At 35.9% G+C, this 20454-nt stretch overlaps 1 protein-coding gene across 1 annotated transcript; it reads right to left on the bottom strand.

The window, feature by feature from the left end:
• Positions 1 to 3094: 3094 nt before the first annotated feature.
• On the bottom strand, positions 3095 to 4666 carry Ash2 (achaete-scute-like protein ASH2). Its single transcript, NM_001105222.1, is given in 2 exon segments — positions 3095 to 3783; positions 3943 to 4666. A coding segment is annotated over 1 exon segment (720 nt). The 3' UTR covers positions 3095 to 3783; positions 3943 to 3946.
• Between the last annotated feature and the right edge of the window lie 15788 nt (positions 4667 to 20454).

A 20454-nucleotide genomic window follows, 5' to 3' on the forward strand; every position in this document is an offset into this window, starting at 1 on the left:
ATATAATAATGGCTGATTGGGCTCGTGTGAGGTATTTTTTTTATTATTTTTAGGAGATATTTCCACGTGAATTCGACACATCTGGGCGAAAATGATTTATGACCAGCAAAGGGTAATAATAACAGGATTGACATCGAATTCCGACCGCCTTGAAGTTTTTTGACGTAATCGTTGGATGATTTTGTGTAAATTTAACGTTTGGTATAAATTATTTTGAAAATGTCAATGAAAATTCGAGATTGCGTTCGTAAAAGCATACATTTGACCAGATTATTAGAAACGTTCGTTCTTAAAGTATAAAAAACTTAATCAGTGATAAAAAAAATAGCTATCCAATAAGAATTGATTCTCTTTGATTACCGACCTCTGTAGTGAATTGTCTAAATTACTCATTTGATGTGAATCTTCACATTAGGTAAGGATATACCTTTATACCTACTTATATACCTTATAAAATATGTTTATATTTAATTGTTTGCGAATATTAAAAACGTTAACCCTAAAGAAAACGGATATACTTCTACTATCCGTCCTTGTTCCCGTTATCTGGAGTCCGGTCTCCTCACTCTACGGCGCCAGGCTGATCGGTCCTGGATTGTCACTTTTGGCAATTGGGCTTTCTTAAGGTCTCTTTCGATGTTTGACCACCAGGTCTATGGCGGACGGCCTCTACCTTTTTCTTTGTTGTGGCAAGCCCAATGCGACCATCACCACATGATCTTCATCCCGTCTCATGATATGGCCATACCATCTAAGGCGATTTTCCGTCATTTTATCTGTGATTCATGTGACTTTAAAGCTCCCCCGTATGTATTCATTCCGAACTCTGTCCATCCTGAATCTGAAAAATAAAGCAAATGTAAATAAAGAAAACGAGTAAGAAAAACAAGTTAGAAATCTACAAGAAAAGAAAAAAACAGCCAAATTATTGAAACTACAACTATTGTTACTGTTTTATCTTATGTTTATTATTATATTTATTCTAAAGTTTTGAACGTGGTCACGGATTGCCTCAAGATACTATTTGTTTTTTCTGTGTAAAAAGAAACGTAAATACCAAGAAATTATTATTAATGAAAACTAGAAAACACACAAATCTCTAGAAACAACACATTAGTCGTTGATAGTGACTAGAAAATTCTTGTTATCGAAGTCATCGGACGAGTCTGTAAGATAGATAATATGATGGTTACTTTTAAGCATGCATATTGTAAGTCTGTCTGGAAAGTTATTGGGATAGTTAAAACGCATTGACACACATATTTATAGTATTTTTTTCTTTCTTCTCTAGCGTGTAGGCAGCGGTTTGGCTATGGCATTGCTGACGTCCATGGGCGACGGTAACCACTCACCATCAGATAGGCCGTATATTCTTCGCCGACAAGAGCAAAAGAAAAAACTGTTTGCCTTAGAGCAGATACCTTAAAATCGAAATGACTTTTCAAACGATTCGAAATCAAGTTTCTTCACCACTGAAACTAATTACAAGGATTTTAAGGCTGTCCTAATATATGTACCATAGACATAAAATAGACCGAATTTTATTAAATCATAACATGTAATAAAGATGACTTAAGCTAGAAGAAATAAGTCTGCGTTACCGAGCGTTGGCTGGATAGAGAAATTGAAACTTCTTACATTGTATGCAGGCGCTGCTGACAAGCTTAGCTGATAAAAAATGTGAGCGATGACCTATACTTAGACTTGCAGGTAGGAGGTAAGGTTACTTAAGTCTATTGCACTCGTCGCTCTGAGGTATCATGCGCCCACCTTACAATTAAAATGTCGTAAATTCAAAAAGAGGATATTCAAAACCCTTTTTTCTATTTTCAATCAGTTTTCCTTATTCACCAACTCAGCATCACTCCTTAGCTAGGATTTTCTATTACATTATAAATACCACATAGGTATTAGACATTGATTGTCAATATTGCATGAAGACGCGAATTAAGTTCCTGAGAGGTCAACTGTTTTGTAAGAAGCGTTTTTTTTTTATTACATATATCCCCAAAAAAAGTGTGTAATGTTTTCAGGGCTTATTTACGTTTAAATGTTTGAATAGGTTCGATTGTGTGTTCTTTAGAATGTTTATATCATCCTGAGAGATAGGTACGGTGTAGATAAATGATATTTTTTTTGTTAATTCATTGGGCCAAGAGTAATAAATAAATTTTTGCCTACGCCAAATTATATGTACTACATGCAGTGTCGTATTGAATAATAAAATTGAGAATTTAGCCTCATATCTCAATATATGTCTGTATCTATATCATCTCGTTTGCATTAATTACAAAAAAAATATACAAAATATAGATATTATGTACGTCTACAACAGTGCTGTGTCTTGATTATAAAGATCAGTGTTGAAGTTCACGACTAATCTGGGATCAGCTGAAGCCCGTAAGCACATAACGCGAACAGATAATGTAATAACATTTTATTAAATAACTGGGAACAAATCAGGCACGGTCATCCGCCCCCAAATTGGGATTCCCTGTGTAATGGGTATCAGAGACTAACGTACATACCAATATACGTTTAAATGTTAATGTTTAAACGTTAAAATGTTAAAAGTCGTCGTACCTAAAGGACAAGCCGTCCGGTGCATTCGTATCTAGCGATGCACCGGTCTTCGCATCCCGCTGACAGGTACCAATTTTTCTAATGAAATACGTACTTAACAAATGTTCTAGATTGACTTCCACGGTGAAGAAATAACATCGTGTAATAAAAAACAAACCCGTAAAATTATAAATTACGTAATTACTGGTGGTAGGACCTGTTGTGAGTCCGTACGAGTAGGAACCACCGCCCTGCCTATTTCTGCCGTGAAGCAATAATGCGCTTTGGTTTGAAGGGTGGGGCAGCCGCTGTAACTATACTTGAGACCTTAGAACTTATATCTCAAGGTGGGTGGTACATTTACGTTGTAAATGTCTATGGGCTCCAGTAACCACTTAACACCAGGAGAGCTGTGAGCTCGTCCACCCATCTAAGCAATAAAAAAAATATATACAATTTTTATTTTATTATATTAACACTGGCGGCAAACTTACCTTTCATCATTTTTTCATAATAAAACATAACGTAAATTCAATAAATAGTTTTATTATCTAAGCTTATGACTTACGGCTATCTATGTATAACTTTTTACAATTAAATCGACTGACCCGATTACTAGAACGCATTAATTACAAAGCCTCGGTAATTATTAACAGGTAACAAAATTACAATACGCCAGAATTCACTAACTTTTAAAATTAATGACGATAATGTGATTATATTTTATGATCGATTGCTTGCTTCTTTTTTGTGAAAAGCATTTTTTTTCTTTGACCTTGAAAACTGTATTCAAAAATTTATATTAAGAAATAAAATAAGTACAACAATACAACTTAACTGGCAGTATCAAAATTTTTATCCAAACAATTTTGAACAAACGTGTTTTTGAAAACAAAAGAAAAATGTATTATTTTTTAAAACAAAATAATTACAGAAACACGGCTAATTACTTTTAATTCAAATATCGATTTTAGTTTATTATCTCTTTGCGACAATGAAACTAGTCTTTACATTATAAATCAATCAGTCTGTTTTCTTTCTTACAATTAAAAGAGCAGTTCGTTAATTCTTTCATTTACAATTCATAAACGAATTTGTATCCGAAATACGCGATTAAAACTATGTTTAAGGCACTTTGACTAGAAATATAAGAGTCTTTTCGTGTTTATGCACAATAATTTTCGGAGGGTTACGTCCATCTATGATTGGGCTCTGTGGGATCTGTGAACAAAAGAGACAAAAAATTACAAAAAGGAAAGAAGAAATTTGACCTTATATGTTGAATGAACCATTGAAAATTCGGTGTCGGTTCATGACAGAGGAAAGAACTTCAGTTTGAAATTTTAATACAATTTGTTTTCATTAGTTTGCAATACTTACATAACTATTTTTGTTGCCACCATGAAATGACGTCTAAGAGTTCTTCTTCATCCATTGATCCCATTTGTTGCTGCGTAGTAACCTCGTAACGATCGACAGCCGAATACGCCGAAGACACACCCGAAGAACATTCCGAAGGAGCTGGCGAATCTGCCTTCTCTGAACAAGGTGATCCACTTCCGTAGAAAAACCCGTCATCCATGTCAATAGAAGTCATCGGCTGAACTGAGTTATTGCTTGGAATATTTTCCCGATTTTCTTGATCACGCGTAATACCTAATGCGGCATCACTTTCGTCTAATAACTGCTGAAGGTACCTTATATATTCAACAACCATCCGTAATGTGTCGACTTTGCTAAGTTTCTTCCCTGACGAACCTCGTCTGGCGCCACCGGACAGAGCTGCCACGACAGAAGCCGGCAGGTGACGGCGAAGTGCGTTGAATCCATCATTCACTTGTTTTACGCGATTTCGTTCCCGTGCATTACGTCTCGCTATTGACGCAGCCTGTGGTCCAGTGTACGGATTAGTTCTGAAATGCACCTTTTTCCTGTAGTGTAGATTCGGTGGAGTGTCGTGTGTGACGTAATTTTTCTCAGGCGCTGGAGCTATAGCAACATTTCGTTTCTCTAAAGATGATTTATTCAATGTATTCGAAGGATATCCGGAAGAAACGACCACGTAATTCGTCTGACCTTGAACTAGCTGGATTTCTTGGAGCATTTTGACGTGTTTACACGATCGTCTGCGATAGATACGGACGCACGACCAATCGACGCGGCTATCGAATACGCACTGCGCGATAGGGGAAGGCTTTGTGGGAGCTTTCGGTCAGTAAGCGAAACGCGAACGGCGGCGGTGGAGCTTCACGTACAAGTGGGCCGCCGGCGCACGCGCACGGGTTATATCACCTGCGCCGGCTGCAAAAAATATAAATTTTAAAATTCTCTTCCCCTATTATTTTCGAGCATCCCTTCCCCCTATACGTGCGGGTTCGTACCTGGCGTACTGGCTGGGGGAGATCGTGGGCGCGGGGCAGGGTTGATCAACGCGTGCCCGGTTTTCCTAGTGACCACTGAAAGTTATTATATTAGGAGCCATATGAAATAAATATCTTATCTAGAAACACGTAAAAATACAAGAAAGATCAGAGTGCTTTGCACGATATCGGTACCGGTAGTTATTGTTTAAGAATTTCTTTAAATATATGTATTTTTTTATAACTTATCGATATTTTGTAGATCTTATCAAAGCTTTATGTGAAAAATTAGTAACAATTACTATAGATTTATTATGCTGTTGATAACAAGTAAATCAAAACAGCTAAAAGTCCGTTTTATCATCTTGTATCTTCAGATATATTTTGTCATAAAATCAAGCGGTCGAGTGGTCGCTTATCGAAGCTTCATCGATAAAATACGTCGACATTTACATTAATGAAAGCAATATTCGGAATTCGGGAACGGTGCGGTTAGGTTGTAAACGTAATGAAATTATAAACATCAACGATACAGCTGCATCAAGAGTTTATGTTCGTGTTGTTTCATATTCAAAAACAGCATCAGCTAATTTTTGATACTACTACTATCAGTTGGTTATTTTTATCGCATCATTGCTTCATAGTGGGGTGTGACTAGAGGCCCGGGTTCGGGTATTGATTGGACTCAGTATATTCGTATTTTTATTTTGCATTAGAGTCCTTTTGACAGCCACTTGACTTTGACTTTAGACCGCCAATTGTATTTTTTTTGTTTTTAATGTATCGCACTGTTTATTTGTTTTTTGGTGTACAATAAAGAATACTCTCTCTCTCTCTCTCTCTCCTTGTTGTTATTGCTTTTGGCTCCGGTGTTCCGAATATTCGTAATAGAGTAGAAAATTTGGGATCACGGCTAATTAACACTAAGCATACCATATTATGTCAAATGTGACCCATTTTGAACTTTTGCATTGACAATGCTTCTTGCTTTTGTCCATTTGACTTCATGACTGTTCTTACCAATTAATCCAAAGTTGTTATACTATTTTATTTTGTTTTGTTTATTACTTGAGTAATACCTGTTGTATACTGTTATCTACCCGCTATGGTAGAAATAGATACTAATAAGTTGGTATGATTAGTGTTAATATAGCACATTATTTTTGCATGCTTTTATTGGCTTAAACCATATCTATGTATGTATGTCGCGAAGTTTTTTTTTAGTGTAATTTGCACCAATTTCAGTATATCGGATCTACCTAAAAATTTGCAAATTTATCAAGGATCGATGGCAATACATTTTTTTTACTTTGGCCTAGTACCTTGATAAGAATCGCCAGTATTCAAAATTATTAATTTTTAATTGTTATTTTATTTATTTATTTTAAATTATAAATTTTTCAAATTAATTATTTAAATTTTAGTACTAGTTATGTTTTTAAAGTGTAACAATACTTTAGTGTCACTTTCTATTAGTGAAACTCTAACACTAAGACTGTTGATTTTCACGGCTGTTGAAACGTTGCATCTGTACCAAGCTGTAAAAGATTGAAAAAGTTTCAAATTGATCTCATAAATGTTGCCCAAACGAACACGTACCAATAACAAGTATCATTTTAATATAGTGAAACTCGATTACCGTCCGCTACGCCTATCCCTGATTATATGAAAAACTTTGACACCTTAAAATTATTAAGTCGCTACATATCATACATTGATGGTACATACATATTGACATAAACCTACCCTAGTGTGCCAACAACAACTGTGTCAAGCTTCATCAAAATCGAGTAGTGTCTTAAACACTATATATACAAACAAGCAAACAAACATTCGTTTTCTATACTAATATTATAAAGAGGAAAGATTTATTTGTTTGTTTGTTTCGAATAGGCTCCGAAACTACTGGACCGATTTGAAAAATTCTTTTTCCATTAGAAGCCGACATTGTCCCTGATGAACATAGGCTACTTTTTTTAATTATTATTATTATTATTATTTTTTGGTTTCATGTGTGTTTTAATGTTTCCGAAGCGAAGCGAGGGCGGGTCGCTAGTATTTAAATAAATACATAAATATTAAGCTACTTATCGATTTAGATTTGTTATTTGCAATGTTACCTTATGTGGATTTTGTATTTCAGAAGAAGAAGCCAACCGAGTAACAGTTGTACTGATGTCAAATAGTAGGTACCATAGGAATATCCTAAGAATGCAATGTGTTGAATCCCATAATCTTAAAGAATAAATATTGCATATAAATATGTACCCATCTAGTACGGATGTATTAATTGAGAAGCAACAATGTTGCAAAATATCTTTCTTAAGAAAAAATATTCAATGTCTTCACGAGTTTCAAATTTGTTGCAATCTAAAAATAATGCATACCATTTATATACACTCACCTTCGTAATGTAAACTACACAAGTAACTAGTCAAAGTGACTTTTATGAATCCAATTACGATCATTGACAGGTGCGGAGCCTCTGTTCAAAATAGTTAATTAAAAAAGTCTTCTTTGCGTGGAATTAAAATTTCTTCACCACGACTCTAGTGATTTAAGGGCGTTCCTCCGGATCATTGGCTTTCTAAATGTTTATGCGGATAATTTTTGTGTTCTTTAAAATATGTTAATGGTTTAGTGTTGTGTGGATGTCGCTGCCGTTGTTGACAGGACACGCGTGGTTCATGCATAGTTCCGCGAACCTATCCGTCACGAGAATCAATTTATTTCAAGTTTACAAAATTTTCCCTTTTTAATTATTGTAGACAAGTAACTTATTAAGAATTATTTTTGCATACACTGGTGATCGAGCTTCCTGCTCATCTGGTCTTAATTATCGGAATCCATACCAACATGCCCATATCAGTCATCATAACTCATGGGCTTTCAAATCTGAAGGCAAGACTGTTTCTCCGCAGAAAGAGGAAAATTGGTAGTACCTGTCTGGTAAATATACATGTTAAGTCCTTACTTGAGCTCAATGTCACGAATACTGGTTACCTAACTTGGAGGATTTGGAGTTGAAGCCTGAATACAATTTTTTTATTGCCTTTGTAGGCAGGCGAGCATACCGTCCACAAAATGGGAGTGACTACCGTCCCCCATGGACTTTAGCAATGTCAGGGACAGAGCCAGTCTGCGGCCTACAAGTTTGTTGTACTGATAAATATAATATACCCTTAAACTATAATATAATAATAGGATGGCACATGAGCATACAATGCATGCGGCAGTAAGCGACTGCCGTGCCCAGGCACGCAATTCCAGGGTTCAGCCTACAGTAAACTACTGTAAGCTATAAAAAACAGGTTAAAAAAATAATTAGATTCTTGCTTTTTATGTTTCTTAATAAATTAAGTTTAATTTTCTGTTGCCACTTGAGGTAAAACAAAATGACGGCTTGATATGATATTCTAAAAATTTTAAACTCTCCGATGCGATACTGTATATTTTATATCGTGACGTATTGAGCTATGGACTGCATTCCCTGCTACCAACAAGAACTGAGTGAGCATCCTATGAATTATACTTCTTATAAATATATTCAGTGTTATTTGTGTTTCTCTCGATCAAAGCCACCGGCGCCAACAACCATGGCTGCATGTATCGAATAACATTGCTTTTCCTGCATTCATCCAGACTAATTGAAACGATACACTGTTTGAAATTCTAAGTATTTCTTTCTATTAGTTAATGATGTGACATTTTCTCGTCTTTTTATTACCGTTTTATTTTTATTTGATTACCGAATTCACCGTAAGCATTTTATTCTCCACTACCAGAAAGCTATAATTCATATGGCGTAGTGATTTATGGTGTGCATTTGTTTTAATTGGAATAAATTAACGAGCACGTCTTTCTTAACCAAAGTATACGTAAAGCCTACTCTAGATTATTAGTACAATTATTTAAAAAAAAACATTTAGATAGTTATGAAACATACGAACGTGCCTTTGCTTGCGAAGCAATATTCTTAATGAAAATGTGTTTGATAGTCCTTAATAATCCCGCAGACAGGTTTTGTTTCTTCAATAAAGCGAATCACGAATCCTGTCAAGGTGAACGACAACAAATTTGTTAGAAAAATGAAAAAAAAGGAAGGAATTTATAGCGTGTGAGTTTTCTGATATTAGGAGGTATTGTGAGCTCACACGGGTAGGTTAGTATCACCATTCTGTTTATTTCTGTGGCGAAACCATTATACATTGCGATTTGAAGCGTGACTGTTATACTACGGCGCACACTTATTTTTCACTTTAAAACATTTTTTTGGTATATTTATCTATACTAATATACTAATAAAAATACTAATAATATTATAAAGAGGAAAGATTTGTTTGTTTGTTTGTATTGAATAGGCTCCGAAACTACAGAACCGATTTGAAAAATTCTTTCACTGTTTGGAAGCTACACTATCCCTAAGTGACATAGGCTATAATCTTTTTTGAAAAAAATTAGGGATCCTTACTAATACTCCAATAATGTAACCCAAGGTTTAAAAAATTACCTAAAATATTCTTTACATCGCATGCCCTGCGAAAACTATTGATGAGAGAATAAAATAGTGTACTACGACTTTGTAGAACACATTATTATTTACAAAAAGTTTCGCAATAGCATATGTCTAACTATTATAGTTGTGCCGCAATAAGTGTTCTTTTATATAAAAAAATAAAACAACGTCAAAATTTCGTACAAATTTTTGTTAAAGACCCGAGCGGAGCCGGAGCGGGCCGCTAGTTTATTATAAAAATGCAAATGGCTACTTATGCAATTATTACATGCAAATAAAGTTGCAGAAAAAAATATAAATTTAAATTCCCATCTGAGCCAACTACGAGTACATATTATATCTTATTCTTCTTAAGTATTCATTTATATTTATCAGAATATTAGATTTAAATTATCTACAGTCAGGATACACTGTCTAGTCATCTTGTGGGGTTCAACCCCGTGATTTTGTACCGGATATGACCAGCAGGGAGGTGCTAATGTTAAATTTTTTTTCCTAATCAAAATAATCATTAAATGTTATAAACAGAATATTTATATACCTACTGTACCAGGGGCTATTTATGAAATATACTTAATTGTTTCGTAATCAGTGTATTTTCAATACAGGCTTGCTACTTTTATATTGATAGGTATACATCAGCCTAATATCTCATTAATTAATTATTTGTTTTTTTACAGTACCAATTTTTTAAAACACATGTTTTTGGCAACTTTTTGTCGACTTTTTCTGATCTCATCACCTAATACTCTAAATCAGCAGTATGTTTGTTTCAAAAATTTGAATACTAGAATAGATATTTCTTGGTAGTACAGTAATTAGCGCCCGTGGTAGTTGTGCCGAGGATCGTGGTTTCGATTTCCACATCGGACCAAAACATTCGTGTAATGAACAGGTTTGTTTGCTTTCTGTCTTGGTATTTATTATGTATCTATATATATAAACCTATGTAAGTGTGTATATTAGTCATTGATTCCTATACTAAAAGGTGTCCTAATTTACCAAAATAATGAATTAGAAAAGCTTAAAATGGTAATATTAATAAACTTTATAATAATAATAAAAAATGTAAAAAAATGCGTACTTGACAAATGTTCACGAATGACTTCCACGGTGAAGGAATAACATCGTGTAATAAAAATGAAACCCGCAAAATTATAATTTGCGTAATTACTGGTGGTAGGACCTCTTGTGAGGCCGCGCGGGTAGGTACCACCGCCCTGCCTACTTTTGCCATGAAGCAGTAATGCGTTTCGGTTTGAAGGGTGGGCCGTTGTAACTATACTTGAGACCTTAGAAGTTATATCTCAAAGTGGGTGGCGTATTTACGTTGTAAATGTCTATGGGCTCTAGTAACCACTTAACACCAGGTGGGCTGTGAGTTTGTCCACCCATCTAGCAATAAAAAAATTACCTAGCAATAAAAAAAAGTATATATTGAAGTCAGATGGCCGTGCTTAGCTTGTTTCGGGCTATTATTATTATTACTATCATTGTTATTCCTCAAAATGACCTAAAAAATCTAGAAATTCCACTTTATGCTCTTGTTTACACCTCATTCAGTTGATCAAGTAGAGAATTTGAGTAATTTCGACAAATTGCATTGTTTTTTATATCAGATTTTCCGATAGTCACTGTCAGCTGAAGGTCGTCAGGTTTCACAGTAATTGTTAATAAAAAAAATTGTTGCCCCTGTAGGCAGATGAGCGTAAGGCGCACCTGATGGTGAGAGGTTACCGTCGCTCATGGACGTCAGCAATGCCAGGGGCAGGGCAAAGTCGCTACCGACCTATCTTCAAACAAGTAATTGTTGTAACTGTATTGTAACTATAGTGAGACCTTAGAACTTACCTATATCTCAAGGTGGGTGGCGCATTTACGGTTGTAGATGTCTATGGGCTCCAGTAACCACTTAAGACCAGGTGGGCTGTGAGCTCTTTCAACAATCTAGGCAATAAAAAAAAATTAGTAACAATTGGTTGGGTTCTTCAATGAAATACTGATGACATATTAGGCATTTATTGGACACCTTGCTTAATTGGCGGTAGGCGAACGACTGACCTCGCAGGGGCGTCGCCCGACAAAGCACACACACACACGTTATATTGCAATATGCAACATCGCATATTATCTACACTACAATAACTTTTCGATTTTTGGAACAAAGTTCCTTATGGGACGATGCGGAGGGGTACCCTAACCGGGAAAAAACGTCCGTTACGTAAGATTTTTATTATTAATGCACACAGTGTACGACTTAACTTTGTAATAACGTGTAAAAAACAACATATTTTTTATCATTCATTGACCACGATCTCAGAGCGTTCGTTTGCGCAATACACTAACTCTTATGCAAGCAACCGTGAATGAAGTGTACCACAATAAGTTCGCACGTTACCGAATGACCGTGGGTTGTTGCGAAAGCTCGAGTTTTATTTTCTTTATACCTCGAATAGAACTTAAAATTAATGTTTTTATAATAAGAAACTTCGTTCCTATCCGGTGTCCCACGACACCACACATCTTTTTTTTTATGTTTCTTACTTGTTTCATTCTGTAAATTTTCATGCTATTTGCCAAACGCTGTGGTATGTGGTTCTTAAACGTAATCCTGTGCCAGAAGGGACATTTTCTTAATATTTTGCATATTTAACTAAACCATGCTAAGCAGTTTAAGTTTAGTAATACTAAAATAAACAATATTTTTATCTTTGCCTCTTAAGTGTATTGAAAGACAAAGTGCCATGTATGAACTGGTATCAAACTATGATAAAAACCGTTGCATTATTTCAAAATATGTTTCCGTGTCATAAAATAATTAGGAAATACAGGCGAGCGGAAGTTATTGATGTCCCCCTTTTTTTGGACAATTGCACGATAAAACAATTAGTCGTAAAAAATATGGAGATGTGAAAATACGTGGGATCCGTAGTGTCGGAGTGATGGGATGATTACGGGAATTGTGTCATCTGTGTTACGGTTCAATGATGTGGGATTATAGGTGCGGAGTTGCGTTATAATAATATTTTTTATTAAATAAGATAAACTTTTATTATGAGGATGTCAAACTTTTAAAAAAATCAAAAGAAAATAATTACTAATTTTTAATAAAGACAAAACAATATTTGTTTTCTTTGTTATGTTTCATACATATAACTCGTTGTTTTAGTTAGTTCGAGTGACGTGGACCCAAAGTATTATTGAATGAATTGTAACGAGCAAGTATTGAATAGAAAATACTAAAGGTAAAAAAAAAATTATATTATTCAAGTCATTTTTTTTTGTGTAATGTGTAATGCATGTTATTGCATATGGTCCAACTGTTCAACCCATAAACGAAAGTAGGTAGGTAGATATAAGTTCCAAAAATATTGTATTTAACTACGTATTTATTAGTTATTTTTTCCCTACCTATTCGGTAGCCTGAGGGTTTATACGCCCGGACCGGAAGTACTACGGTACTCACTCATTAATCGAAATTCGACCATAATCCTAGGCACCTCCAGATTTAAATTAATTTTATGTATTCTTATAATTTTATGTAATATATTCTTCATTTATTTGTTCATGACATTTTTCCGTAAAAGCGAGAAAAATAACGGCATTTAAAAAAAATACATACTCTTACCCATACACTCTTTTTCTAGCAGTAGAGCAGGCACCGGTAGTAAAAGTCTTCCTTCATGAATTCTTGTGTTGTCGTGTGAGAAATAGCTGGTACTCTATATTTATAATCAGTAGCCGTTTTCTTACATTTTCGTAAGCCAAGTCAATGTAAAATATTGTAAAATGTATAGCGCATTAGCATATAAGTCATAACGAGTAATTAATTAAACCATGACATCTTAGCTTTATTTCAATAAAAATCTTGAAAACAAAATATCGTATACGTAAAACGTATTTTTTTGTTTTTATTTTATAAACATGACGCTTGTTCAGTTTGATAAACAAATTATGATTTGCGTAGTCATCTCCACAAACATCACTTCAGCGGGCTCGACCAGCTCCCGACTTCATTTAGTCCAAGATATCCCGACTCATATTAATCACATGTTTATGAATTACTCCGCTCTATAAATCAGAGAGGTAAAGATCGCCGACGGTTCCACACAATAGAACTACCAGATTCGAATCCAATACCGATTGATTAACGATGCGTTGAGTGACTCCTATTCATGTGGACGTCAAAGGACGATCATATTAAGTTTTAATAAAGAGTTATGCTTTTCATATCGCGCGCTTTGATATGTGGCAACCTTCGGTCGTGTTATATATAGGACTGTTGAGAACTTAAATAGGGGCGATGATATGCGTTTTTTTATTTTTTTTATTTACATATTCGATTTAATAAAGAGTTTCTTGAATTTAATAAAATACTTTGAAATCATTAATTGTTGAAAAAAAAGTGGAGTCAATAATTACATAGTTTATATAAATTGTCTGATTATGAACCAATTTCACTATTTTAGCTTAACAAAATTAGTTGAAGTTTAACTCAGCTTGTTCAGAATTCAGAGCCTTTCACAAACAAATCTGAGCTTAGTTCAAACCAAGACTTCGTTGTTGCGTCAACAAAATTTTCTTTAACTTAATTTTATTAAACATTGCCTGTATGAAAATTTTTGGAACTCATTTTATTCATACTCTATACGAAAAAAATTAATTCCATTTTTTTTTGAATTTTTGTATAAACAAAAAAAAGCTGAGATTCGTTTTTCCTTGTCCATAGCTGAGGTTTTAGACATGCGATATGCAAATACGTTGTCACGGGTGTTTTTAAAGTAACAGCTATCGTGACACCGCATCGTTGTTGTTGTCACCTACCAGTGATGGCGGTTCTCGGTTCAAACGCGTCGGTCGCACCGACCCGCTGACACATCCGACTGAAGACAGCCACCAGCGTGTGTAACGTGTGTGTAACGTTTTCTTTATTGATTTAATGTATCTTTTATGCATTATTTAAAAAAAATATTGACATTGTGCACTTCTTCTCTATATTCTCTATAAGTGTGGAAAATTTCATACTCCTCCGTCCGCGCAATTTTCGTAAAAAGGGATACAAAGTTTTTGCTTCACGTATTAATATATAGATACTATTAGAACTGGCTATGTTTGTTCGATTAGAAAGTAACTAGCTTAATTGCCGAATCGATTTATTGTTTTATCGAAATCGTAACGTTTTAAGGCTTCACTTTGTGAGTTCTAGTAACGAGTATGCGTGTACTATTTAGTATGGTATATATCACGCTGCCTTACAAAGCGTTGTAAATAACGCTAAATTCTTAGTTGCCGACAAGGGAGGCCTTGTTACAATTCGTTTATAGGTTTACGACGCCTCGTTAGCTCCGGCGATAAGATGACCCTAAATGGATAATTAGTATTGTTTCCCGTGGAAGTTCTATTCTTAATATTTTTTTACGACGCGTTTTATTGGACGCGATGAATCGCAACCGGCACGGTTCGGGCGTATCCTGGATTATAAAATGATTGCGAGCATAAAAATACGCATCGTCGATAAATAAATAAAATATTCTACTTATGTTATCCATGTTGGTGGGTTTATGTTGCGTTAATTTTAATTTATTACATTATTGAACTAATCATAAAGCAGCCGTTCTAACTATACTTGAGACTTTAGAACTTATATCTCAAGGTGAGTGGCGCATTTACGTTGTAGATGTCTATGGGTTCCAGTAACCACTTAACACCAGGTAGGCTGGTCTACCTATATAAGCAATAAAAAAAAAGTATTTGGATAAGGAACCAAAGTTAATTAAATTCCATTTTTGGGTTTGTTTACACCTAAATTGATAGGATTCATTTGGCCGCGTACGTCCGCGGACATGTTAATCTGATATGTTATGTGAAAATATTAATGATTATGTACTGAAGAGTGTTTCGTGGAGTACCGTTGGGCGCGTGGCAGGCGCGCGCTCTTCCCTCCGCTCGCGACTTGTCCGTTTAGTATACGTACATAGCGAATACTTGCCACAGAAGCCATAAAATCATTGATGCCAATGATGCTTAAAAAATATGTGTGGTGTCGTGGGACACCGGATAGAAACGAAGTTCCTTGTTATAAAAATATTAATTTTAAGTTCTATTCGAGGTAAAAAGAAAATAAAACTGGAGGTTTCGTAACAACCCACGGTCATTCGGTAACGTGCGAACTTATTGTGGTACACTTCATTCACGGTTGTTTGCATAACAGTTAGTGTATTGCGCAAACGAACGTTTTGAGATCGTGGTCAATGAATGATAAAAAATATGTATTTTTTTGTACGTTATTGCAAAGTTAAGTCGTACACTGTGTGCATTACTAATAAAAATCTTACGTTACGGACGTTTTTTCCCGGTTAGGGTACCCCTCCGCATCGTCCCATAAGGATTTTTTTTTTTATTGCTTTGATGGATGGACGAGCTCACAGCCCACCTGGTGTTAAGTGGTTACTGGAGCCCATAGACATCTACAACGTAAATGCGCCACCCACCTCGAGATATAAGTTCTAAGGTCTCAGTATAGTTACAACGGCTACCCCACCATTCGAACCGAAACGCATTACTGCTTCACGGCGAAAATAGGCGGGGTGGTGGTACCTACCCATGCGGACTCCCAAGAGGTCCTACCACCTCGTTCCAAAAGCTTATAATGTTGATTTAAAAGAAATCTTAGGTTGGGTAAAATGAAAAATTTAATTAAATAGATATTTTAGCAATTAAATGGAAAACAGAAGTTCGCTAGAAATCATGTAAAAAAATTTAATGACATATCTGTTGGTGTATTAAAAATCCACGGAAAGTTAGAGTATGGGGACTACCACTTTTACCACTGAAGCCCACAACACAAGATCGAAAAATATTTCATGTTTATTAGACCGAACGTCATTTTTTTTTCAGTTTTCAAGACGTTACTTCTAAGCATTCTGTACGGACATTGTTTGTGTGAACCTGCCTTAATTATAGCAAGGCGTTATCGGGTAGGAATGTGCACACGCGACATTGGTATTAATTTTAATGAAAGAAGTGTGCGCTCGGACAGCACCTGCCCAAGTCGTCGGCTTACTGAAAACAACTCAACAGCGAAACCATGGAGTTCGTTTTACTTATTTACAATACTAACCTTCGGTTTTGGTTCTTGTTACAAGCCGTTTTTGGTCATGCTCGTCTAGCTAATATATGTTTTCTAATTATTTTCTAATTAATATCGAATAAAAACATTGAAGCTTACGAATGCAATAGTTTTGTTTCATTGAACAATAGTGAATGCTAACATTCTATGCATTGGCATTAATTTAGTTAGTATACTTTAGTAATTTTAGTCAGTGCGTAACAGAAAAAATAAAATCACTACGTAGTGAAAAAAAAAACAGTAAATTTTTAAGGCGAAGCCTCTGCTGTCATTTCTGTTACTAATTATAAAAGAAAAATATCGTCATTTATATAACAAGTCTTTACAAACTGCGTTTTAGAGTCGAGTTTGCATCGGAAACGTACACACGCTGTATATTTTGTTGTAATATTATAGATATTTAACATAGATAAGTAGTTAATTATTAGGGCTGCAATAAATATCTGTTAAAAGATTTAACAGATTTTACAACTAACACATTTGACAATTTCATGCATAAAATATTAATTTAGTTTGAAAAAAAAAAAAATACACCTGCACTCTTTTAACTGAACTCAAGTTTGTTGTGATAACGAATGCAAAGTAAGAAATACGGCCGATCATATAAATTCCGTGCTGTAATTATAATTTCAATAGATAAATGTGTTTCTCTATTCGTGCAGTTGTTTTTCGGGTAATAAACTTCGTTGCATTTTATAGAGGCCTACCTAAGTAATACGCATAGATCCGATCAGCTGCTACACTTTAATTTTAATCGGACGAAAGATAACGTCTCAGAGATCTTAATTATAAAGCCAGTTTTTTGAAGTGGCTAGGTGTGAAGTGTTGCGGCAAAAGAAAATAAAAGGCGCGTTCACTTACTTACTTGTCGCGGCCGGGTTATTGTAATTGAAAAATAAACAAATTAATTCATTAATGAGGTATTTTTAGATGAAAGTAACTCGAGGAAATAAATAAAAAAGAATTGGTGAGACCTTATATATAGAATATGTATGTACATACTGCATATTATGACAACGTGGGATTTTAGAGTGTTTTTTTGGTAACGACGACATAATATCATATAATCCAAAATAAATATTTTGTGAATAAATTATACCGAAAAATAAGTCAATGAACAACTTACAATTTTCGCCTAGTATTACCTTTAATTTTTTCAATGAATCAAACAAAATCGCTAATTACGAAACAAAACAGAACCGGAAATTGTTAAAAAACATTGTTAAAATTATTAGCGTCACTTTTAATAAGCGGATCGTTTGTATAAATCGTTGAATATCGATTTAATGGACGGTGTAATTTTTCCTCAGACAGGTGCTTCTTTCATCTGCACAGCGACACTGTCCTGACCTGAATTTCCTAGAAACTTTCTGAATCAATCAACGCGCGATACTCTGATTACATTGTTTCGAATTATAAAATTACTTGTTTAGACAGGTTAAAAGGTAAAAAAAGTTTGATGAATGAACTATGATGTGACTACGGTCTGCAACTTGACTTTCAAGTATCTATAATGCCATGTGACGCAGGTGTAGCCTTCAAGGGCTTGTGTTATTTTATCGAGTCGAGACGAAATCGTGTCGTTTAGCTCGTTAATGTGTAAAGATATTAAGAGCCGAATTATGAATGCATTTGATTGGATTTATTTTCTAACATGCTTTACGAAACTAAAGTTATTCAGTGACCCGTTTCTGATTTCGGTATTTTCGATGTTTTATCTAATTTATTAGCGGGCAAAGAAATAGTTGGGCTACAAACCATCTGTTCGCTATCTGAATTGCTGTTTTGAGAATTTCAGTGAAAGTTTAACTGTATTTAATTACTTTACATAGATAGGAAGAAGACACATTTTAAATTAAAATCATTCGAATATAACGTCTAAAAAATTTCATATTCAATAAAGAGTTCAACAAAGTAAACTCCTTCTCCTCCTCCTTGCGTCGGTTTCCTCATTACTGAGGGTCGTGGTCATGGCCTTGAAACAGTTTGTTTTTTATAGTGCACCGCCATCTGTTCCTATCTGCAACTGAGTGCAGAGCATCGTGCACTGTGGTATCCAGGGCTGCACGAATCTGGTCCGTCCAACGGGTCGGGTTCCTGCCTCTTGGTCGCTTGCCCTCGACCTTTCCAGTGACCACCAATTTCTCCAAGTTGTCACTGTCTTTCCTTGCGATGTGACCAAAGTATTCAAGTATCCTTCGCATGCAAATGGTGGAGAGTCTAGTCCGGATCTTCAACTGAGCTAGGATGGATACATTGGTGCGGCGTGCGGTCCAGGGAATACCCAACATCCTTCTCCAGCACCACATTTCGAAGGCATCAATCCGGTTGCGGTCAGCTATCTCTAACAAAGTAAACACTACAGAAAAACATTACTAAATCATCCACAAGATCTCACGTATTCGTTAAAAATTGCCACTTAATTGTTATAAATACCTGAAAACGTCAGATCCGAGAGACTACGTTTCAACCACAACTACTTAAAACAAATTGCAACCTCGTATAATTGCTCCCACCGATCGCCAATGCAAATTTAAAACAACCATGGACGTTACATGTTTATCATTAAAGTTCTGGTTGTAAGGACAATTTTCTTACAAATTGTTCTTCAAAAATCAATGTACCAATCAATAATAGTTACTAAATATAATTAATTAGTTACGATTTTTAGAATGGATTTTACTGTCAGAAAATAGATATACTAAATTAGCTTAGTTATTGTTTTGTGTACTTATTTTAAATTGTAAATTGTGTATGGCACCGAAAGAAAATATATAATAAGCTACCTGATGCTAGATTGCCCCTTCCTGTCTTTTTATTCCCTGTCCCACAATTCCTCACCCTCTATGACCTTTCTCCTTCCCTTTCCTTCCCCACCCCTTATGCTATTTTTGATTTTTGTGATGGCGACGAGTGATACAAATAAAATACCCCAGGAGGGTACCAGTCTCTTAGAGACTGGAGAATCCCTCTCTGAGCGAGAGCGAGAGATGCTATCCTCTCGCTCTGGCTCAGGCTGCCCATCGTATTCTGGGGGGGCACATCAAGCGTCGTTTATCACAGCTGCTGGGTGCAAACTGAGCCCAATAACGAGGAAGTCCCCCTCCACTTTAGCAGTGGATTTTTCTAACATCAGGGGACTTCACTCAAACTTAAATGCCGTCCACCACCATCTCGAGACGGAAAGGCCAGATTTGCTTTTCCTGACGGAGACGCAGATTTCCTCCCCAACTGACACTTCATATCTAAAGTACCCGGCCTATAGCCTGGAGCACATTTTTGTGCCACGCGCCGGCGTGTGTGTGTACATCAGGGAGGGAATTTGTTACCGTAGGCTCAGCAGTCTTGAAGGCAGAGACCTGTCGACCCTTTGGGTGCGCGTCGATTGTGAGGATCACATTCGCGTCTACGCGTGCCTTTACAGGTCTCATAGCGGAAATTCGGAAATTGACCGGCTCTTCGAGCATCTGCAGGTGTCCACTGACAGAATACTTGAGCAGATTCCTACCGCAGAAATTGTGGTTTTGGGCGACTTTAATGCCCACCACTCTGACTGGCTTGGGTCAACACGTACTGACCATGCGGGAAGGTCTGCTCACGATTTTGCCATTGCCAATGGTCTGACGCAGATGGTACCTTCTCCCACACGTGTGCCGGATGTGGAAGACCATTCGCCTTCCTTATTGGACCTTCTGCTGACCTCTCGCCCCGAACCCATTCGGGTATGGGTCGATGCTCCTCTCGGGTCATCGGACCATTGCCTAGTTCGGAGCGTGGTGCCTCTCACCGTTTCGTCACAACCACTTCCATCTGGTAGACGACGTGTTTGGCACTACAGGTCAGCAGACTGGAACGGGATGCGCTCTTTCTTTGCATCCTACCCATGG

Source organism: Bombyx mori, chromosome 13, assembly GCF_030269925.1.
Source record: "Bombyx mori chromosome 13, ASM3026992v2".
Lineage (NCBI taxonomy): Eukaryota > Metazoa > Arthropoda > Insecta > Lepidoptera > Bombycidae > Bombyx > Bombyx mori.